Source organism: Hippoglossus hippoglossus, chromosome 6, assembly GCF_009819705.1.
Source record: "Hippoglossus hippoglossus isolate fHipHip1 chromosome 6, fHipHip1.pri, whole genome shotgun sequence".
Classification (NCBI taxonomy): Eukaryota; Metazoa; Chordata; class Actinopteri; order Pleuronectiformes; family Pleuronectidae; genus Hippoglossus; species Hippoglossus hippoglossus.
Genome location: NC_047156.1, coordinates 14,025,089 through 14,050,055, shown reverse-complemented (window position 1 = coordinate 14,050,055; position 24,967 = coordinate 14,025,089). Strand labels below are relative to the sequence as shown.

Here is a 24,967-nt window from a genome sequence, read left to right as displayed (position 1 = left end):
ACAGGAAACTCAGCTGGATTAATCATTTTTGGGTATAAATAAGTAGCTTTCCACTCAGATTTTCTGTGAACCAAACAAGGTTTTAGATCACAAAGGGTCTCATTGTCTACTCACTTGTTTTTTTATAACTTTAAAATTCCACAGTTAAGGGGAAACACAGACACACAAAATGGAGTAATACTACTTTCAACCAAAGACCTATGAAAGCTATTGGCAGTATGTTCCCTTGGGATGGTTTTTGTGTGTCTCTTAATGTTCAGTACTGTGACGAGCATAATTCCATTCACCTTCACTGTATTGAATCTGTATTACACCTATCCCAGTGATCAATATCTCAAAGCCTGGGCAAATAAAACCATAAACATTTGCATGGTTATATACCAACATATAGGTATGAATAAATATATCATTTTCTTTTGTAATTTGGGAAATAAACCAATGTGGATTGTGTTCTATTCTTTCAGCTCTACAACAAACATAGTTCCCCAACTGTATATAATTATGTTAAAACACTGAGGTCCCAGGCCTATACCTAAGGACAGATGTTACCATGACAGCTGCTTCGTTTAGTCTTGATCACACTCTTCCTTGACTGCTCCACATTAGCGGTGACAGTTTGCCAATATGCTGCTGATACTTGTTCATTAGAGCATTGATTAAGCCACAGAGGCACTGACGGTGAAATGTCTGTGGGTATTAAATGTGGTGAAGTGAAGCCATCGATAGAATCATTTCAGGCATTTCTATATGTTCCTGATTATAAAACAGAGATAGAGATAAAGTTTCGGTCAACGCACTACTGGTACAGAAAAAATACTACATTTCTGCATTGAGTCCATCCCAGTCAAGTGTCTCACACTTTAATTCAGGCAAATGTATTTACTGTAAACAAGCCCTGCGGAATTAAATTCAATTGAGATGAGGAGCAGAGCATCTACTGGTGCCCCTGGAGGAGAGGAGAGGACCAAAGCTGATAATGGCCTCATTAACAGTCTGTCAGTAGCCATTCCACGCACAGACTCACCACGCAGCTGATCCACATTAACTCTTGCAACTCTGGATTGGCCTCTGAGACCGAGGACATGCAGCCTGTGTGCCGTTGCACCTCGTGGCCTTTGACCCCACAAGATAAACACTTATAAACTTCCTCAATTTGCGCGTCCCGATCTTTTTGTGAGGCATCTCGGAGAGCTGAGGCTTATATTCCTGCCACAGAGCCACCTGGGTGTTTGGAGCTGCACCAGCCGCCCCAAGCAGCGGCAGAATTAACAAGCTCCAACAGGCACTCCATGAAAACAATACAGATCAATTTAATATAGATGCCAAGGAGTGGAGGGCATAATATTAGAACCATAACAGCACCGGCCCACACCACACAATCATAAACCAATTTAGGGCCATTCCAGGCAATTTCCTGGGGGCTTCCACTTGTGGGAAGACTTCAATAAATCACACAGACAACAAAGGGAATATCTATTTCAGTGAAAATAGAGGACACTATTGGGTTATGTCCAGAGGACTGTGGAGGGCTGCATTAAGAGACCAGTTTGAATAAGGACAGGGGGAGTTTAAAAACCACATGCCAAGGCTGTGCCATGGTATAATGTTGTATTATGGTATAATGTGTAGCTACAGGAAACTGTTACCTCATTACGGCTAATGGATTTTCCACAGAGCAGCGCAGTGTGTCTAGTCTAGCGATGTTGCAGCTGTAAGCCAGTCTTGTACTTTTGCATCTTTACACTTACACGCTGATTAGATGACTCCATGTTTGTAACAATATTCACTGCCCTTCATCATCTATAGACACAGTAGCCCCACGGCCAGCTCAGCATTATTTTCACTTTTTCCATCTGTCACTCAATGCAAACGCACGCAAACACAATATTTATAGAACGGCAGGGTCAAAAGGAAGCGCTATGAAAGCATATCATTCCTACATAGGTGAAGTGCACAACTGTCAACTGTCATGCAATCAGAATCAACAACACAGTGCTTATAGTGAATGGTTGACAAGGTTATAGCCTCTTGTTTTACTGCCATGGATATTTATAGAGCTGCATTAAATCTTTTTTTTGAACAAAAAAATTGCCAAACCAATTCAATCAAATGTTTTCAAAGCACTGAGTCAACATAGCAGCGAAGTCAAGGACTGACCAACGCTCTCGTCATTGAACGCAGAAAATGACCCCTTTCAGGCATGAGTTATTACTTTGAGTCACTGCCTTTAACACGTGCTTTTTACTTTCCCTATATCATTTTAAATACAAGCAGACCCTGCTTGTATTTACATATTAAATCTTTTATTTCATTATTGCCCATCCTTGACAAGGAGTCCCAGAAGAGAAATAGTATCAGAATGGAGCCTTCCGAGTTCAATAAAGGATAAATACAAGAATAGATGCAGGAATAAGTGGTGGTGGCAAGAGGCTGTGCATAATATGATAAGCACAAATAAATAGCTGCTTTTATTCACGATTCTGTTTAGTAGCTGTTTAATTGTATGTGCTGTTTCTCAGTTATATTTGAATTAAGTGCAGATCCAGGCCATTTCTTTCTGTCTTTGTGCACTTCAGCAGCAACACAAGTGCTCACAACCTGCCCACTGCAAGTGGATGGACAACTGATGGATACACTTTTACAAAAATACAGAAAGTTACTCCACAAAGGTTATTTATTTGGTTTATCATATAAAAAAGGCAGCGGTAAAGAGAGATCACCAGCACCGCTGAAGTGCTATCATATAACTCACGGCACAAATTTTAAATAGATCAATAGAAATCATATTCAACAATGAATTGCGCTGCATCTCTTTTGTGTGAGGCTGCCCTTGGGGACAGAGAGGAAAGGGATAGGAGGATAGAGAGAGAAGGAGCAAGAGGGAACGAGGAGGGGAGATTATCGCAGGCATGGCAGCCTGTGTGAGAGGCTTAGCCTGGCTAGGCAGGGAGGTGGAACCCTGTGAATTCTAATGAACTGGCAAGACTCCCCCAAAACCAGCTCCATCTCCATGGCATGAGGGCGACAGGAGGGAAGGAGGTGGCGATTAGGGAAGCGCGGCTCCTCTCCGAGCAAACCAAACAGAGCAGGTCATTTTCCCTGTGATAATTATGGCTATAAGCAGGCATGAGGGATTGGTAATGGACCTTCTTATTCTTCATGACCTGCAAAGGCAACCACTGAGCCTGTCAAGGGGAAAAGCATGATGATGTGTTTTTTTCTGTGTGTAGGGTGACTCTGGTAAGAGTTGCAATGGAGGTTGAAAAGGGCAGCGAGGGAACTTGGCCTTTGAGGGAGAAGTTAACGAATGAACTTCATTATTGAGGAGCATACCAGGGAGACCCCCCGGAGTGTGTGATGTATTACCCAGCGTCAAACTTACACACTCCCCCAACATCACCAATATAGCCCCACATCAGCTCAGGGGGGAGGGGAGGTGTGTAAACTAAAATAGTTAACCTTCTGGTTTAAGGCTAGAAGACGGGAAGAAAACAGAGAAGCAAACTGTGATGTACAAGACTTGCCTGAGTAAAGTTCTTTTCAATGATAAAAAAAAAATCTATTATAAAACTTCTAAATAGCTGAAAGATTTTCTCGGCTGGCTTTTAGGCTGAACAATTTGGCCATTATTCTCTCTCCTGAAACACCAAAGTGAATAATGAGGCAGTGCCCTTCCCCGAGAATGCTCAGCGCAGGAGCCCTCAGAAGAAAACGGTTTTAGCTTAAACTAACATATATTTAATGTTCTCTCTGTGACTTCAGGTAATGCAGTCGGTCCAGTGAGGCAGTCCCGATCAACGCGAGGTAGATTACTCTCATTTATTAAAAAGCACCTCTGTTCAAGCATGAAAGTAACTTTTCCTAAGTTCTATGAGCTTTCATAAAAACAAGTGACCCTCAAGAGGGACTAATGTTTTCCTCAAGATTGAGGGAGATCTTCGGGCTATGCGCACCACTTAGCCTTCCCCCCCTCCAGTCTTCCAGCGGGCCTGGACGGAGTTTCTCTATGGTGAACAGGACGAAGGAGCTCTCTTACCGAGCGCACTCTCAACACTTTTACTCTTGACTTATGAGGATGCCACGGGTGCAGGGGAGTGATTCATCACTGGGTGTGCTCCTCTTGCACCCTCACACATTAGTAATGTGGTCCGCTGAGGAGGAGTCCTGTCATCAGTCTGTACCTGGACCCTCTGAACAAGGTAGGTCAACAGGAGGCAGCAGCGGCTGGCCCACTTTTAGTCTTTCACAACACCTTTAAGTTTCCTCCGGCTCTGCTTCAGCTGAACCTGATGGACACAAGAGCCGGCTGCTGAAGCTGCCCTGCCTCATTATTGTAACTCATCTACTCACTATATCTGTTGACTCAGTGAGGCTGGCCCTCCCCGTGCCCAGGTACAGCAGGCCAAATGAATTTTGGGGAGAAGGAAATAATATTTATTGAGAAATCTCCTTTCAAATTATTACAGAGTCTAAATAAAACAGTGGAAAAAAACAACAAATAACTCATAGTTTGGATGAAAAGTTCAGAGACTTTTTCTTATCCGACTGCAAGTGCCTGAGGGAATTTCATCACAAGAATCCCTTGTCTTCTGTTACATAGCTGCAGCAAAATACGTGGCAAACACATGATCTGTTCTTTCACAAAATACAGAGCCACTTTAAGTTAGCATAAGCCTTTGACCTTAACATCGCAGGTAATGCACGTTTAAATACCTACCTTAGTATTCATGTTTGTCATTTTACTTGTGAAGATTAGGAGTAAAAAGGCTATTTGAAACCAAAACACAGGATTAAGGGATAATGCTGCTCTGTGTCTTGTGAGTCGACCTTGATTCTGTAATCCACTACAATACTGGAGAACAGCATATTTCTCTCTCTCGTACATTCAACACTCTCACTGTAGAACAGCTCACGGTGATGTAATGGCAAAAAGCATAATGGCTGAACGCAGTAATCGGAATTAAGATGGAACTTCATTGTAATATCAGTGTAATGGAACTGAAAATAGTATTACGAGATTTGTACAATGCAAAAATAACACTGGTGGTACCTTTACATTCATTAGATATTAAAAAAAAATAGGAGACAGCATATAAATAGGAGCTGACAATGGTGTTACAGGTAAGAGAGAAATGGAGATGCTGGGGGGAAAAAAATAGCATAAGTGAATTGATTTGAATTACGCAGACCTGCACTTTAATGACCATGGTGAGAAATGAACTTGATCTTTAAAGTGAACCAACATATAGTCAGCCACAGCGTTATTAAGGAGTGTGCCACTTAATCAGAGAGGACGCCAATTTAGCAAGGGGCTAAGTATGCAGAAGGAAACCTCTGTGGCAGCGAACACATTAAATAGTGACCTGATCCACGTGCAGGTAGGTTATACACGCTTTCCTCTCTTCCCTCAATCTGCCTTATTTTCCTGACTCCATAACTCCTTTCCTGTTTTTTTTTCTTCTTCTCTTCCCTTCACCGTGCCGCAGACACAGTAGAATGAGGGAAAAAAAAGACCTGCCTTTGATGTCTGGGATCCTATAATGCTGAGCGGTAGAAATCCGCATGCCTGTTATCTGTAGAATCTTAATGATGATGGCTAACTTCACAATGGGTTAACCACATCTCTCTGTTCTCGCACTGCACACCCACAGAAACACAAATTAATAGCAACGGGGAAAAAACAGCTTCCCTCTAATAAAGCAGATTCAACAAAACGTGCACAATGCGATCAGCACAAATGTCAATGTATAATATCACCGAAAGCTTTTGTGAGCACTTCTGCTTTCTTCTCACAAGACGTAACTTTTTCCCCCCCCCCACTATAGCTTCTGCACAGAATGATATTATTTGTCAGACAAATATTATCCACAATTTCTTTCCTAATTCAGTTTCAATAAACAGTCGTTGCTCGGTATGAAAACTGTCAGCTTTGTTGCGTTTTTGTCCCAATATATATATCTTTTTTTTTATTTTTTATGCGATATGAGGATTATGATTGATCTTGAAACGGTACTCACAAGATATTTCAACACAGTAATATTATTGGGGACATCTTACTCCTGCATGGTTTATTCAACAACATTTGTCTGAATAATTCAGGAATTAAATTATATATGTTAATTTTGCCAGCCTTTATTCATGCGTGATATTGCATCAGAAGTTTCATATGCTAAAACATCCATAGTGGAATATGTCTGACATTTTTTTTTGGGACATTTTTTTGTGTGGGGGTGCTGTGCTTCAAATAAGCATAATTTTGAATAATTTTTCTCATCAGCGAGTATTGAAGATCATCAATACCAGACACACAGAAGTCAGTGTGATGAGCTCTGATCACGACAGGTCGGTCTGAGTGAACGGCTGCAGCTAAGAAACTTGGCACAAAGACATTTAATTACGACACCTATCTTAGAGCTTTTTCCATCAGCATCAGTCAGGATCATATCTGGAGGAGTTCTGTGACCTCCGCCTCTGTCGCCCCCAATGAATCAAACCTTTCATTACATGCTGACACTCTTGTCCTGCACAGAGTCTGTGTCGAACATGAGAAAGTGATGAGGCATCAGAAACCTGATGAGTGACGGATAACCTGCGCTTGTGCAAAGGCTGGCCGACAGCGTGCTGCAGCGAGCGAGGGGGTCCGTGCCCTCCCGGCCATGCCAACTGCTTCGCCTGGCAGATGCCACCATCTCAGCTCTCGCAGCCCTCGCTCCCTGGCCCCTCTCACCTGAGGCGGGAGACAGCCGGCAGAAGAGAAATCGCCCACAGCAGATGGGGCCACTTGCTTTGGCTGGCCCATCCAAGCATTGTGTCCTTGTCACATGTCACTTATTCTTGTTTTCTGGTCTGACAACACCTCAAGACAGGGCCTTTCAGTTTTGGGGTGCGACACAAAAGGGAAAGGGTGAGGAAAAGCTGACGAGGCCTCTCTGCTCTGGCTCAAATTCTTTGAAAGAGCCGGCACCAAGAGAAGAACCAGATTAAGAGCCAACAAAAGCAGAGCACCCCCAGCCTAACAAAAAGCTGTCGCAAAACCCTGCGGCCCCCCTCACTATTCCCTTCCTTATAAAACACAGTGGGCCCCCAGGAGGCAATAAAAAGAAGCGTCCTTACCCACAGAAACTTATGCAAAGAAAGTGCACTTTCAAAGGCCATTTGCAATTTTACAAAATGGCAGACATAATGCTTTCACTGAAAAATGAGGGCCTGCCATATTGTGTTGGAGAGGAAAAAATATGGCAGGGGAGGAAAAATGGAGAAAAATCATGCTGGCCTGGTTTACGACAAATAGATAGCTCTATTGATTTCCCTTTTACAGTGACTGTCCATCCCTCACTGTTGTGATTACACTGACCTATTTCAGAAAAAAAAATAGCCGTCTATTATAGATTAAACCCAAATGTCCGAAAAGAAAATACTCTTTTTGTGGAACAAACAAATAGAGTAGGATGAAACATAACCTACAGTACAGAGGGGGGAAAAGATTGTGTCAATTAAAGTGTTCAATGTTGCTGCGGGAGGAGAGGAAACAAAACGTTCTAGCACCATGCTGAGAATCAAATAACTTTCCACAGAAAGAGCTGCTGTTTTTATTGTTGCCCTGCTTTGTCAATATCAATTCTAACAAAAAGGCAGTGGCATTAAAATGATTGCAATTTTGCTTAACTAACGTTTAAACACAACAGTGGCAATTTTACAAGGTTGGAGTTGTGTTTTGTAAGAACAACAAGGTATAACAAGTTTGATAGAAATCTAATGTACCGTACGTGTTACTGTATTGTGTTCTTTCTCTAATACACAGCTCAGTGTTGTATGCTTTGTGCTGATGATTCCTCTGCGTCTGTGTGTATTGCTGCATGCGCTCGTCCTGCTCCACTATGTCTGTGCTGCGCGTCTCACTAGACGATCTCTCTCCGCGTAGCTCAGGGGACTCTGGCTGGCTGATCTTCATTATCAGCCCTAGCTTAACAATGTACTGGATGCACTTCCCACATGAGTGCAACTAACAAATCCCCACAGAGCTGAATCAAGGCAACAATGTGATGAAATACCTTCAAACAACCACTGAGCATGCGAACACTGGGCTATGCAGAGACAACTCACACTGCCCCGGGCGATTCCACAGGAGTGCGCCTGTTGCCAAGCAAAATTAGACAGCAACTGGGACATATTATTCTCCTAAATTGGCAATGTACAACACTATTAAGGACCATAAATCTCATGTTTGATTAACTGAAAATACCTCAACTCACAGAGCCAGTGCATTTGCATTCTACTACTCTGAGCAGGCTCTGCCGTGTCATTTAGAGGTAAAGCAGATGCTTCACGGGGGTAAATGCTGTCATTGTGCCATGTGAACACAGGCAGCATTGTTGGGATTAATAATGTTGTTAGCATATTTTCCCAAACACACACCAGACTACTTTCATCAGAGAATTTTCAAAAGCACAAAGCCATGAAATCTTTGAGTGAGTCTCAGTGACTGTTGTAATTTAAATGTAACTTTATACTCTTTGTGCAGAATAATCTAAATCATCTGCTTCCTTTGTTAAAAATGGGCCGTGCTCTTGCTATTGCAATATGAGTGCAGATCTCTGATGAGAGCAGCCCTGTGCACGCCGCTCGCAAATAAATGAAGCTGCAGAAGCGAGGCCATGTTTCTCAATCAGTGTGAGGAGTCTGTCACCACAATGGAGATAAATACTGTTAAGTGTGAAAAAAGTGGGACTCTCTACAGCGGATCTGTACGACTGAAGAGAGGAGGCATCGTCTGTCTCCTTACTTCCTTTCTCTGAGTTACATTTATACTACTGCCTCCCTCTGGCCACTCTACTCCCAATCTAGAGACACACACACTGCTACACATCGATGAAGGGGACTGGAGGAATAACAGCGTGTCAACACCTGTGAAATATAATGAAATCAAATACAATAATGTTAAATTGCTTGAATAATCATGAATAGTGCCTTTGTGACAGCGTTTCTCAGTTTTCTCACTTAATACAGTGATATTTAAGGATGTCGTTTTTTGATAAATTGGATTTTGCTGTAATATTATATGGTTTCTATTATTTGTAAATATTAGAATATTGTGGATTTATCTGGTATGTTTTGCTTTATATTTAAATATTGCACACTGCAAAAAATAATGAAATATATAAGCCATTATTTTGTTGTGTCTCTTAGTCTGAACAGTCAGCAGAAACTCAGTATATTGTACATGTACAGCTACAAGAGAGTGGATTAGCTCTCGGTAATCAGGAGATCTGCTCTGTTTGGGGGAAGAGCATCCTGGTTACATGACCTGTGTGTGTTTGTGTGTGTTTGTGTGTGTGTGTTAGCTAGCTCTCTGCTATTTGAGCTGAGACAGAGCCCCAGACTGCTGATGGAAGATTAGAGGTGAGACGTCTAATCTCAGTGTAATCAGCCGCTGCATCTGATCCTCCACTCCACACCGTCTCTCTCAACAGGTCCAAACAGAAATTCATCTCACAGGAAACGCACCCCTGCCGAGGTAGGAGAAAGTGACGGCATATATCTTGTGTCCGCCATCAAAGAGATAAAATAAATAGAATTCAAACTCTTGATGTTACCTCATTTTGACAGAGGCAGTTTTACAAATAAATCATACGCTGCGGAAAGTCCATACAGCACATGTAAAACTGTCAGGGAGATGTACAGGAAAACCACAGCTCACTTCTTGCTGAGAATTACAGCCGTGTGGTAAGAAAACAAAACAATGAGGGGCCACCCCTTGTTGAGAATGAAGAAAGACGGGTTTGACTGACTGATCATAATTTACAACAGCAGCACCCTCTCTTCCCTCTGAGATCATTGGCACAATGAAAAAAGTATCTGTTTTCATCTAGAACACTTCACCTTCTGATAGCGCAATGATGAGTCCAGTTGAGTGGATGAAAGAAAGGTGGAGGAGAGGAGAGGAGAGGAGAGGAGAGGAGAGGAGAGGAGAGGAGAGGAGAGGAGAGTGCCAGTGAACAGCTGCCCCTGTAATTTATATTGATGAGGGGACTGGCATGGCGGGGAGCTTCCAGCAGTTTGATCACTCAAGCAGAGTGGGGAGTTAGTCAGAGACACGGCCCATCCCTGTGGTCTGGGTTGGACTGGGAAGACCTCCTAAACACACACACACTTACACACACACACACACTTACACACACACACACACACACACACACACACACACACACACACACACACACACACACACACACACACACACACACACACACACACACACACACACACACAAACAAGACTGCCAAGCTCACATTACGAGCTGCAGTGTGGACTGGCGTATTGGGCAAGCCAATGTTTTCCCTCCAAGAACAGAAATTGATCTTCAGTCTGACTCGAACCATGTAGGGCAGAGCGATCTCCCTCATTATTACTCCAGCAGCCATATAATCACCAGGCTCTTCTGAAGAAGACCTTCCCACCACATTCTCAATGACCATTAACTGGCCCTTGAACTACTTCTTGTGCACACAGCTCTGACAAGATTCTACAGCCGCTTCCTGTCTGTGAGGCACAGCAATCAAGTACTTGTTAAGGGGCTTTACTTTGATTTCCTCACATGGACACGATTTGAATATTTCTCACTGAAATGAGACAGCGTAGTCCAGTCTCTGCCCAGGGCTTTGAACCCAAGACTCCTAAATCATGCTCTTTGATTTGAGCCCCCTTCCGGTGTAGAGGTGCTTAGCGCCACACTAATTAAGTTAGCGGGGCGCTGGATGATGGGTCAAAGCATTTCTGTTCTACCTTGAAGACATCCTGACACTAACAAGAACCTTCCCACACACACGCGCGTATCAAAAAAAAAAAAGAAGAAATACCATACGCCCTCCAGACAAGCAAATAGCTTAACACACAATCATGCTGCTGTTTTGACGAGGCTGTTTGAGCAAGGTAGAGCTGTCTAGCAGGGGAAGATCATATCCTTTGCCCTGCTGTCTGATGTAAGAAAGAGCCGGGGTGTTTTACAGGGCAAGATGCTGCCTCTAAAACACTCTGACCGCTCTCACAGAAAAGCCCTCTGGCCTTCCCTCTCCACGAGTTTCATCAGAGTGATCAGAGCAAAAGGATAGCCTTCAGGGCTGGTTTCTTCCATTCACACAGTGGGATACTAACACACTCACACACACAGACAAACAGCAGTCCACTACACAAAAGTGTTTTTACATGCCTCTTCGATTACACTTCCCACGTGTCAAGATGCAGTAGAGATCTCTTGTAAATCATTGATTTCTACAGGTTTGACATGTCATCAATTCTTCATGTGCAGATGGCAATTCAAATGGGCAGAGATGGTTAGACAGGGCAGAGCCTGTGAACCGTTGTAGTGCACAAAAAACCTTTGCATCTCACATGTGAGGCGTGTCACATTCAGTGTCTGCATCTTTCAATTTCAGCGATATAATCTGTACATGAAGAATACAAGCTCTGGTAGTTAATGCAGCCTCAGAGGTTACAAACCACCACACAACACCACATCCGTGTTGTTCAGCTGCATGGCCTTGCACAAAACAAAGAGGAGCTTCAGCACACTGTCTGCTTCAACTGTGCGTGATTATCAAACAGTCATAAGACTGCATAGCATTTTAATTTCCTCTCTGGGGTTATCATCATACTCTCTCCAGGATGTAGATGGAGAAATACAAAATGGTGAAAGTGGATGGGACAGATCTAAATGAAGGTGCCGGTTTATTACAGTAGTAAGGAAATAATATGTTTATAGGCAGTGATGAAAAAAAGAGTCAACATAAATGCAAAGCACTATCACGTCAACTCTATATGAAGAATAGTGAAGATGTTCTTTTAAATCTAGATTAAATTTAGGATTACCTTAGAAGTAAATGACATTTTTACAGACTTTAAATAGTAAAAAAATATTTGTACTCACAGGTGTGTGTCTTCTTTGTTACTGAGATACCTGCAAAAAGAAAAGAAGCAAACCATGAAAATAACTGTCAAATATTCAGCACAAACCATAATGTACATGTAGCGCTGCCTATGGTGGACTGATGCTGATGGCGGCGATGAAGAAAGAGACCCTGTGGTCCAACAGACTGTCACTGTCCAAGGTCACTGAGGAGGCAGGCCCAGGATAATTATGTGTGTAGACTGGTGTCTGACCTACAGTCATGCTGCAACAACATCCACAACAAGGTGGTTCAAACTCTATCCTCTGCAGGCAATGAATGAAAATTTATACTAAAACAAACAACATTTGGAATGCTAATGCATCGAGCGGTCGCACTGATTGGACGTGAGCACATGACTAAGCCTGTGGCCCAGAGTGGTATGGAGGCACTTTGACCTCAGTGATAGTTGGTTAATCCTTTATCTTAACAGGTAGTGTCATTGTGACTTCAAGGGAATGTGCAGCATTTAAAAATAAATAATTCTGTTTTGTGAAACATAATCAGAGAGATTATTTTATAGCAGAGCATTTTAGACAATGTGCCATACAATGTTTTCATCATCTAAATTTTTATTAAATGTGCAACAGTGAGTTAGAAATGCACTAACATACTGTGAAGCACACTGTTTAGGAAGGAGGGAGACGTATCTCTATATTCTGTTATTTCTGATTGTAAAATGGTCATCAAAAAAGCAGATAATAATTGTGATTTATACAGAAGAATGCAATTTTTTTTAAAGTTAGTCGAGGATCAAAGAGGGTCTTAAATAATCTGCCGTCAAGCCACAGTGCTCCTGCATATGTAGGTGCATATTCTTATCTGTCTGTCTTGAAAATACCAGCTATCACTAGCACTAAACACTAGCAAAGACACTTGTATCGCTAAATTCCCAAAATCTTCACATTCCCAACATTTTAAACTAACCATTTATATTGTAAATCCCACTCTGGTAAATATAGATCTGAGAAAAAAATGTCCAGTGGCAGTGGTGAAAAAAAAGGCCTGATAAGGACTAGATGCCATATAAGCAGTGATAATGTGTGTAGCTGCAAACTGATTATCAAACTAGTGGCCAGGCTGACCAGTGTGAGTCAGACCCGGCTGAGGCGGAGCTGGGCTGCCACTGCTCACGCTGCCCTTCCTCGCCCCTTCGGGCGTCAACTCATCGAATGAGCCACTTCAGCTCTTGCTGCGGCTCCGGCTGCCTCTCCTGTCTGCAGCATTGGTGTAATGCCCCAGGAGCCTGACGCGGACGGGCGCACAGCCAGCCGTGGTCCCCAGTGGTCCGCTGGATGCTCATGCTTTGCAGGGCGAGAGCACACTAATAGATCCCACTTGTCATGCGGAAGCAATGGCTAATTTTTCTACAGCTTGCATTTGAAACTCGGGGGACGGAGAGCTGACATGATTCAATAACTCTCTGTGAAAAAGGCGTCTGGCCGGAGATAACAATGTTTCAGACACGTTTGAGGGGAAACGAGTCAAAGAGCAACGAGGGGGAAAACAAATAAGCCCTTCAGCCTCCTATAGACATACACACAGAAACACATAACTGATATTAACTCCACTGAGCAGAAAGAGGGAAAACAGTCACCTAGGGGCCGTCAGTCTGTGATGGAGCTCAAACATTGTTCCAGTGCTCAGGGCCAAAAGCCTGTGTTCTGTCCAACTGTGACATTACGCAATGAGAAATTTAAACTAATCCAGATTTAATTCTATACATTGCAATCAAATGACATGGAAGCCAGCAAGAGAATAGCAGCGGTGTTAAGGTGCTGCAACACAAGGCAGCTGTAAACTTTGTTTTGATGAGTAAATCAAGTCCTAACACCATGTACAGAACATATGGTGCACTCACTGGAAACTGTATAATAGCAACAGCAAATGAAAGTGCTATTACAGATACATAAAACAGGCATTTAACAGGAGAAATACTATTTTCACCTTTGAGTACTTTGTTTTATATAAATGAACAATGCATACAGACGCAACATAATTTTAAACTACACCCTGATGCCTGTTCCTGCCTTTTTAAGTGTTAACCAATGTGACTTTACCTGACCTGCGATCTTAAACTTACAAAAACAACCCTTTGTAAAATGTTTATGACGAAGGAGGTGAAAGCACCACAGGTCAGTGAGCGACCAAACAGACCACACTGCTGTCACTGGCTCTGCCACTGATAATGTCAAGAAGTAATGATTCATCTGGCAGCTATAAATGCCATTATTATATAAAACTCTTCATTAAGGATGGACTAAGTACATTTCTTAATTAATACCCTATGATAAATAATATCAGATACCAAGCAAACCTCTATTCTCCCACTGTGGTGAACATATTAAATCTGAATGCTTCATAAGGTCTATTTAAGGAGGGATATACTCTGGGGAATTTTGTGTGTAAACAAACACTGTTTTGTTTGCTGGACTTTGAAAGTTTCTCACTCTGTGTGTTTGTGTGAGCGTGTGTGAGTGTGCGTGTGTGTGTGTATCCTTAGGGCCCAAAAAACATAATGAATGCATTTACTATCTCATGACACTTTAATTGTTTAAATTGTCCAGCGGTTGCCCTCTTCCTCTTTTCTTTGTTCGCATTTCTACCTGTTTTGGCGTGTTGCCGGCACCAGCTGTACATTTTCAGTAGCAAGGCTCCTCAGTCAGAGGGCGTGCACAGTATCACTCCTGTGCTTATGGCATGTGTGTGGATGATCTTGTTCATGGTATGGGAAACAGCTCAACAAATCACATCTCTACAGCACCACCGGTGGTCAAAAACTTCAGTGTAACTTTTCTTAGCTGTTGTTTTAAGAAACTAATAAAACCATGCACAGAGATGAGTCTAAACCAAACAAAAAATATGTTTAAGAAACACAAAGGCAGCCATTGCAACCAGATGTTGTTGCTGCATCAGTGTGAGTGTGTGTATGTGTAATAATTGGCATCACTAACTGCTGTCAATCTCCAACCCTCTTAAATCCAAACAATTAATAATATAAAAAGTAGTCTCTTCACTACCACCTTCTAAGGAACAGCATGTAAACACCTCCTTCTTCTTCTTTTGCAAGGAAAGGCTCATCCGGCCTGTTGCTATGCAGGTTAAAGGAAGCAGAAGGGTGCGGTTAGTGGGCCCACTTCCTCCTCTATGTGTCATTCAGAGCCCGGTGATTGGAGGTGGCAAGGCAAAGGGGGGCCGTAAAGCCAATGAATGAGTAAGGCGGTGGGAAAGAAGGAGTTAGCTCTGGGCACTGACATTGGCAATGCCTGCCAGCTCATGTCTTCTCCGCTGGATGGCAGGTTCAGAGGTCAGTCTGGAGGTGAAGCTCTCCTTGGCTGACAAACAGGCTGCTATAAATATGCTTACAGCTTGTGGACCACCTTTAATAAAATTCTACGTGCTCTGTTGGCATTTATCTATATCAGCGGCGATAGAAATTGAAGGTAAAGGTAAGCTAGTTATCTGTATGAAGTAGCGGTTGAAATGCAAATTCTACATTAACATTTGTCACAGCGGAAGGAGGGACAGTTGTCACCGTGTGGCCTTTGATCAGTCATATTTTACCTTGCAACGGTAAACAATTCAGCACATGTTCTCATGAGACTCTGCCTATGCTATACAGGAAGAGAGGCACTGTGCAGGCGACTGGAGGTTAACCTCCACCACATCTATCTGCAGGGGGGCACACATCCTGTAAACATGCCACTTAGACAGGAGGAGAGTGAGTGTGGGGTTTGGCAGCCACTGTGCTGCAGCAGGCTGCGGAGCACCGTGCCATCGCAGGCGACTCAAAGTGACAGCGCTGTAATGAAGTCTGAGGCACACGGCAGGCTGTACGTCATAATTTCAGGTTCCTTAAAGCTTGACAGGGAATGATTATCATGGATGGTTATTGTCACCCTGCCTCCCTGGGAGACGAGGCGTGCTCTGGGGTTGTTGCACCATGACATTCAAAGTTACAGTCTCCTTCATATAATGGAGCTGTCCTCTCAGCGCGCTAATGGGAGCGATCCATTTAACCTGTGCCAGAAACACACAGACGAGGAAGTTCCTAATGCGAGGCCTCTCCCGTGGGGACGTCACACTCCCCCCCTGGCTGCTCCCTTCCTGCTGCTTGATTCATTGACTGGCGCTCCTCACTTATCCTCATTCACTGTTCAGTCTGGGGAGACAGGGAGGTTCGCGTCCTGCCGCCCGCTCCACATGCCACTGCTGCACGCCGGCCGCACACAAGGACACAGCCGGAGCAGCAGACCCTGCTGCAGGAAGAGCCAGTGAGGGCCCAGTGTGGGACGGGCTAGACACCTACTGGAGTTGCGGGTCAATACCATAGGCCTTGGGAATGCAGGAAGTACACACTCTACAGTTAATAAGGCCTCTTGGATTAAAAACAACCACAAAAACATTAATCAATAATGTAAGGGTTTGGTTATTGTGCCGTCGTAATGACAGCAGTTGTATGGGACTGTTAATTTTAGGCTACTCCTGAGGTTGCTGGTTAATGATGGTGGCTTAGCTATGGTCATCTAAGAATGATAGATGTAGCCACATTCAGTAGTCCATCTTTTGACTGCTGCCGCCTGCCCGACTGACAAATTGCGGCTACATTCCTGAGAGAGAATAATTAGAAACAATTAATGTGTTTCTCTTCTTAGCCATAGCTAGGCTCCAAATGCAGCTTCGGTTCTTCAGAAAACATGTTTTCTTGTGATTTATGGAGCCGTATATGTAAGAAATTCAACATAGTACAAAATCAAGCTTCAAGAAAACTGGAATATTAAGTAGGTGTCTTGTTTACATAGCATTTCAGTAATTCACACATTTATTATGAGGAAAGAAAATCTCTTAAAGTGGATCAGTCAAAGTGTAAAGATATAATGCAAAGCTGCTCCTGTATTAATGATCATGTGATCAAAAGTGATAAAACAAGATGGATGGAGCTGATTCAAGGACCTCTGTGCTGTTCTAACTTTGGCAGTCTTTGTGAAGGCCAAGTTTCATACACAAAGTCATTTAAACAATCCTCCCTTTTGCTGTGACACACTTAGCCTTATTAGCTATTATACTGCTATAAACTATACATGCAAAAATGTAATGATTAAAAAAGCACAATGATTCTAATCAGCTGCCCCCTAATATACTAAAACACTTAATCCATGGAGAGGCCAACTCTCTGGGGAGGCTCAAGAGAAAAATGACTTCTCTGTCTCCAGGCGCTGTTATTTCTGGTCATTTCTAATTGGTTTTAACTAAAAGCAACCACTCCAAGACTCCACAGGTTACTCCAATGCATCGCTATGGAATTGTCTGCAAATAGAAGATATACATCCAAATTAGTTTTAGAGGACACCACAATTGTCTTTCAGAAGACATAAGGAGAAAGGTCAGAAAAAAAATACAAGGAGACACTGCCTTACTGAGACAGTAGGAAGATCCCAGTGGAGAGGCGATGTTATCAGAGTGACCCTGAGATCAGAGAAGCTCTGGCTGACTTGAGGTACCATGTTGCCCCTCGCACCTCGCCCCCTACTAATGTCTCCCAGACTGATGTACTACGTCTCCCCCAGTGCAGTTCTGCATTGCTGGGTCTGAGTCTCCAGGTGAGTCCTCAGCGCTGTTTGGTGGCTCGTGAATTATGTATTGCAGCAGAGGAACTGACGTGGCCCAGGAGGGCCGCGAAACAGCAGGCATGGCTGGGAGGCAGATTGAAGACTCTGACGGAATTTTAATTGTACCGCAGGGAACACGGCGATAAGTGCTATTGTTATTGGTAAGACACTGCTGCACAGGTTTACTTAGCTGAGAGCTATGTAAAAGAATGACAAGATCCAAAAACAACTCTGTTGTACAACGTCCAAGGCTTCTAACATGGCACCAACCACTGTTAATGACTATTCTGAGGAGAATGGTTCATATCAGTGTTGTACCAATATTTATTACTGTGCTCTCTCTCTCTCTCCGTGCTCTGTTTTGAGGTGCAACTCGCCCAGAGGACCACTGAAGGTTAGCTATGGCAGAGGAAGTAAAATTCTGGAAAAATCTACAAACAGAACAAGGCACTTCTCAACCAGGAATCACTGAGGCATTCAATTGTGTTGGTTTGTTGTGTAACTCAGTTCAGTACTGCAGGTGAAAAGCCAAAATGTTTGTGATTCTGCTGGTCTGATGCTGTGCACTCTGATCCTAGCTCTAGCTGGACTATACAGTAATTCTCTGCTGAGTGTGAGCTGGTCCCGTGGGGGGGTGGGCTGTTAGATGCAGGAAGGCCCTGGGCGCTGGTCAAAGTGAGGCCAGGGGCACAGGCAGGCCTCTGTGTACTCTTTGCGCTGGCGGTTCCCAGCCCAGCGGTAATCTCCTAGTGATCCAGCCTCAGCCACACATGAAACTCAATAGCCTTTCAGCCCGCACCATAAATAAAGAGAAACCACATTCAGCAGACCACCCTGGCTTACTTAACCGTTACTGCGCTGCACTGAACAGCACTCCGCAAATGTCACCACGGCCTGTGTTTACACACTTAGATATAAGGGCTTTAACTACATACTGTCAGAGGACGGCTTATTTCAAGTTGTGTAATTATATGATATGTAGTTGAGACCTTTCCTTGTTTTATCCACAGGACGTATACAAAAAGATATTTATTTTTTCACAATTCCCATTTTTTTCACAATTCCCATTATTACAGTGAGGTAAGAGGTACTGCTGTCTATTCCCTCTCTGATAGACAACAGCAATGTTCCCCAGAGACGACACTTGTGAGTTTCTATTCATATTACTGTATATTACCTTTCAACACTGGTTGAAATCTAAAGGGGGAGTACAATTACCCACAGCTCCTGAGGCATACACTCCAGTTATGCACTTTTTACAATAATGGGTTGCCAATAGAGATGTTCCTCCTTGGGCTAACCTACTCAGAAGAGCTGAAATATTCAAGATGCACAGCGTACTGCAGTTAAATAACAATAATCTCACATCTACAGGTTGCTTGGTTTCACCCGTTTTGTTTTTCTGTCATTAGTTAATGGTTGCTAGGGATGATATATCGGCCATCAAGTTCAAGTAACCGCACTGGGAGATTGTTTTCGCCCAATACGTAATTTGTTTATACAACTCTCCAATCTGAGGTCCATATGCATTTCATATCATCCCCAGGAAAACCAGTTACAAAACATGGGATTAAAATCTGCGTGTTAACATGAGCTCTGACAGTTAGTGACAACAAGCTTTCCAGGTCTGACAATAGACTGTACACACAAGCCCGCTTGTATAATCACCTGGGAGGAGAAGGCTCGAGCTCTGATGACAAACTAATGTCAGCTAATATCATCTCGTACAAAGGCTGACTCAGAAATACTGTATATTGGAACCCTTTCATTACCATCACTCATTCAGTCTCAAATCTCATCCAGTAAAGTACAGTACAGCAGGCACTTGTCTAATGAACAAGGGTCTGTGGGGAAGGATCACTCTATGTAAGTGTGTTGGAAGTCAAGGTCCCCCAACAGTGGACTCGTGGCTCTGCTGATAAGGACTTGGCTATAATTGCTCAAAAGGGAGGGGACTGCAGCCCCATTAGGTCTGGTCTTCGCACTTGCCAATAAGCCAAACTGCCCCTCTGAAGCCTCCCATGTAATGAAAACTTCCTCTGAGATGAATTACATGTCTGTCAATCCACTAATTAATATCATGGACTTGTCTTTTTTGCTTTCCTTCGCCCCAGTAACGAACTGAGTCAGAGAGACAGGGATCGAGGTATTTCTGAGCACTGGAGGACATGAAGGAAGGAAAGGCAGAGGCAAACTAGCGAGCACACTGCTCCTGTGATTCACTGCAGTCATGGTCGGCACTTAGTACAGCATCTATTTTTCATGTATTTCATAATTAAAACCCGCAAGTTCTGTAAGCCCTCCATGCTCCACGCAGATCAAAGGTAGTCCTGTTAGCAGGGAGTTCATCAGTGGAGCCACTCTTCCATTTCCAGGCAACAGAACCATGCTTAAAGCACAAATACCCGGTAATTACACACATGTGTGATAACGGGACAACCGCGGAGCTGGACTATGATTAATAGAACACAGATCACGGTTTCCTCAACCTATTTCAAAGCTAACACAACAGAAGACTTTACACAAGAGGATCATCCATGCGTAGCAGATAAAGAGGTTGATGAAAGACTGAATACATATTTCACACATCGCCTCTTGTGGTGCAGGTGGAGTGTGCTTCAGTTTGTTGCCTTCTCCCTCGCTGCTGCATTCTCTGTGTAAATGTAATCGGAGGATAACACGGGATAAAGCTCTGCAGAGCAGAGACATGATGCCTCCCTTCTGCGGGGATAGAGGGATACAACCTTACCTCACGTGGTGTAATCAACAGAGTGAACTGTCTTGCGTTATTTATTTGTCCCATTGATTCAGGGGTAACTTGATGCCACGGGGTATGCTGTCTGCATGTATACTGTGAGAAATACTCTAACTATACAGCTGATAAACACATCATTATTGAAGAGAGTGATGTTAAAGTGAAGGATTTGTTTAAGGTTAAATCGGCTAGTAACTTTACATGAGAAAAGTAAAGATTGGATGAATGTCTGAAGATAGATAGATAGATAGATGGATAGATGGATAGATAGAAAGATGGATTGTTAACTTGTTTCAAAGTTTGTTCAAGAGTGCAATACTCATGGGCACAAATGCATTGCAGCACAAATACGGTAAAGTGGTTTAATTTGGCTAGTTGGGCAAAATTACCTCTCAGTTGTAGCAGCAGAAAACGGAAAACCTCAAATGCAAGTACCACATGGTGCTTACATATACTTCAGTTAATATTCTTGGTGAGATGCATTGATCTGATCACCAACTACAACCAACATCGAACAATGAGCTCATATAGTGCTTTAAAATGTATACGCACATTTTATCAAGAAAATCGGCCTATTGTATCTTGCTGCTACAAAGCTTCCTGCTGCCGTCACTGTTATTCTTAATCCGTTGCATAACAATGTCAGTCAAAGAACTTGCGATGAAGTCATATGAAAGAGGAACTATAATTAGCCATACTAGCTTTTGCACACTCATTGGCATTGCAGTTTGAGTTGTTTATGCTTTCTTTCTTACTGAGAGCATAACAACTCTCCACTCCGGAGCCAAATTACCAGTAGGGAGCGAGCTGCTGAATCTCCTGCAGGCTCATGAGGTCAGTTACAGTTCACGGTACGATTGCCCTGCACTAACAACTGGACAAGGTAACAGGAAGGGCTGTTGGTTTATCGAGTAGGAAGATGACAATCCTCATTTACACTTCTAATGTTACACGTAAAAAAAAAAACACTGGCATTTGTCCAGGAGGCACAGCAAGACAACACAACCTACAGCCAGGCCAGGTTGTCGAGAGGACAGACACAGGGCAGGGACTTTTTTACTTTTCACAAGGGAAACATCCAATCAGCATCAGCGATCACAATGCTTCCGTATTACAAAGGCAGCTGTAACCTTCCCTGTAGTGTTCGGCAAGACTTTGTGGAATACTGCCCGTTTTAAAAATCCACATTACATTATGTTTTATGCAGCTCTCACCACTGTGATGCAGTCGGCCAGACATGTGGTACGAAGAACACACAGAATGCACGAATGCCCAAACAGACGTCCCCAGCGCGTGCACAGAAAGCCCATTGACACTCATTGCAATCACAAAGTGAAGAGGGGTCTGAGGTTGAAGCTGCGGCTGCATGTACACTGCAGCCACAGCCATATATTCTCAGCATTACGGAAGCTTGCAGCCGTGGCCAGCAGTAATAATTAATAGCATAGTCTATAAGCATTCCATTAGGTGCAAGCAGCTGTCATAAACATCTTAATTAATTTACAAAGCAAGCAACTAGGGAATTATGGCGACGTAAAAATCTGCTTCCCTCTGCCGCTCCATAGCACTGGAACAGATCGGGCTTTTAAATTTTTAAACATGCCTTTCATGTTCTCTAGAGCACTAAAAAGCCTTTGAACAGTCAGCTTGTTAGGAGATGCACCTAGCAGCCCAATACCTACGGGTCGTCTTGCTATTCTTTTCATACAGCGACAAGAGCTTTCGGGCTCCTCTTTGCTGCTCTGGCTTGACTCAAGGAATCTCTCCATCTTCGGCATTGGCCCTCCCTCATCTTTTCTTTGTCACAGACATAAGTGCCCTGTGTTTTCCCTGCCAAACATCCCATCTAAGCCCCCTCCACCCGTCGTCCTCAGTCTGTGTACAGTAGGATTTTATAGGAGGGTAAGAGGACAACGTTTGCAGCTGATCTACTGATGGAATTAACGATTTGTTTTAACCATTGTCCCATTATTTTTTTAATATGACAATTTAACAGCAGCACAAACAACGCTATCCACCAAAAATGAAAACCTCCCATTTTATTTGTTACTTAACAGGGACATGCTGGGGAATAAGGCTGGTAATTAATACGATGTTATTTTTTACAAATTACATTATAGATTGTGCTTATCCACCAGATCACATATTATCTATATCATTTTTCTGTGAGGACAGTCAGCCTACAAGGTTTTAAGCATTAGTATAACTGTTTTATAATCATTTGATCATGAGTTCCAGCACAGCCTGAGAGCTAGCTGCAGCAGTCTGTCATCATCTAAAATGGATGAAATGAGAGGCTATTTGTTCAGCATTCGTTTTCATTTAGGTTTTCTTCGTCAATGAAAAAAAATCTGCTAAACCTGCATGTGTGGTGCTAAAGTTGGTATTAACATAGGATATTGAGGGACGTGCTGCTTGGCTGGAAACCAGGGGCACTTGTTTGTATTGAATACATGTAAACCCCCACATTTAAGCCCCTGTTGCGTAGAAAGATGTTTGCTGGTGTTACCACCCCTAGTTAAAATTACCATTTTACAGACATTACAGTGGTTTCCACAAAATTTACTTGTAGTGGTGGGTGGTGTGGCGTGTGACCAATGTGCATGCAGAGACTTGGGCACTTTAGAGGGGAAGAGAGTTACCCTGGTTATTTTCTGTAGCTTTTTCTAAGACGTCTCCTAAAAGCCTCACGTGCAGGCAGGTGCTAGCTAGAAGCCTCTTCTCCCCTCTCTGACAGTCATTTTATAATAGTGAAATGGACTTTCTAATATTTATTATCCCTATGAAACAGCAATTTTATCTACCTGTGTGGGCTGAAGTAAGTATGGGATTCCCTGCAATGTTTTCATTCTGATGTTATTGCTGTGTAATGTGCAAGTGTCAGAAAACCATGCCAGCATCAATAAAAGGAATTGATGATTTAGGACACCTATAATTTCAATAGGTCTGACTATTTGGAACTGTTCACCACAGGAACCGGTTCTCTGTTCCTATTGAGGAAACTGGTTGCAGCAGAAATGTTGCAGCTCTAGTTACCAGTTGCGAAAGAACCAGGATGCCAGTCTCGCACTGTTCTGTAATCTGGGCAGTATCGTGCCAAAGCAAAGGTCAGAGTGTTGTGGTAAAAACTCTCTTCCTTACCTGCTCTCAGTCAGAGAGGGCAAGATTAGACTGGCCACTCCATTATGGGAGAAAGGCTTAAGAGCACTTCCACTTTCAGAGCGAGGATATCAGCAGCTTCTGACACTAAGCAGGGCTGACCTATCATTTTGGTGGTGGCTGAGTGGAGGGTATCAGCTGTCTGCCCAGAAATACAGTTGAGTCTGAGCTAAAATCTTTTTTTCCCTATTCATACTGAACGCTACAGACATATACTGTAATCTGAGACAACAGTGCATGTGTGATTATTCGAATAAGAAACAGGGCCAAACACCTCCTCACATTAATATATATGCATTCACTATCTCTAATTATGAATCAATTTAACTATGCATAACATCCACAGTACGCCATTTACCAAGCGGACATTGAATTTTAATGTGCCCATTACTCTCTGATGATAGCCAGGCGTCACATATCCTTTTTCTCACTCCCATTCTAACCTGTCTCTTTCTCCCCATCTCTCTCCATTTCAGCCCGTGCCATATTTGCTTAACCCAGCCAGTGTGACAGCACTCAATGCTAAAGCACTCCCAAGGCAGATGATCAAAGTCAGCAGTCAATTCACATTACAATGCATTGATTTGATGTTTCCTAACCTCCCAGGCCTTTCTCTAATGCTGCCAAGGACCTTCAGGATATTTCCCGTTTTTTCTCGGTCTCCCTCTCTTTTTGTGTGCGCGTGCATGTGTGCGTGTTTGTGTGTGTGTATGTGCAACTGGAAACATGGTTAACAGAGATGTTTCCCTCGTCATGTTTGCATATGGTTTGACTCCATACATTCTTTCTAATTCAAAAACATGCACTTTAAAATGAACAGACTCGACTCGGAGCCCAGAAATAATTGATATGAGGCGGACCACTTCAAAACCACCTTCCTTTTACAATGTAATTATTGCCCTTCACTCACCTGCTGTTTCAAATATTGTTTTAGAGTAAATCACCCCCTTGTTCTCATATACCACACTCCGTTTGCTCCTCATCACTTATTCATTTGCAATTCTTTATTGAGTAGGCTTCTATGCTTTAGTGACTGCCATTTCCCTCTGAGGGGATGTTCTGAGCACTTCCATGTTTTATTCAATTATGAAAACCTAATATAGTGGAAAGGTGTGCATGGTGCTCACTCATAAGCATGCATTATTTCACACATATTTATTCTCCTTCTATGTTGTTGGGTAGCAGAGACAAGCAGCCGGGAAAAAAAACAGATGCATGCATGTGCTCTTTTGTTTCTGCCCTTGACCCCAGGGTATGTGGGGTTAATAAGGGCCACGGGCCCTACTACGAGAGGTAGTTATCATATCCATAACAACTGAATCCATTGCGTTTGACTTGCTTTAGGACAGTAGAGAGGGTTTTCTTGTTTTTTGGGGTTTTTTTTCCACTCAGAGGTTGTCAAAATGTATAAGCATCATGACCATGGCACAGTGACACACTGACCTACAAGCACAAAGGAGAACTTTGCCTGCCTTGATAAACACACACGCAAACACACACAC

At 43.1% G+C, this 24,967-nt stretch overlaps 1 protein-coding gene across 1 annotated transcript in view; it reads right to left on the bottom strand.

Annotated features, from left to right (window-relative positions):
• roraa (RAR-related orphan receptor A, paralog a) overlaps positions 1–24,967 on the bottom strand; it is a 178,874-nt gene that overhangs the window by 45,028 nt on the left and 108,879 nt on the right. Inside the window, exon 2 of the mRNA XM_034586977.1 lies at positions 11,924–11,953. Coding sequence (XP_034442868.1) covers positions 11,924–11,953 — 30 coding nt within the window. The remainder of the gene's footprint in view (positions 1–11,923; positions 11,954–24,967) is intronic.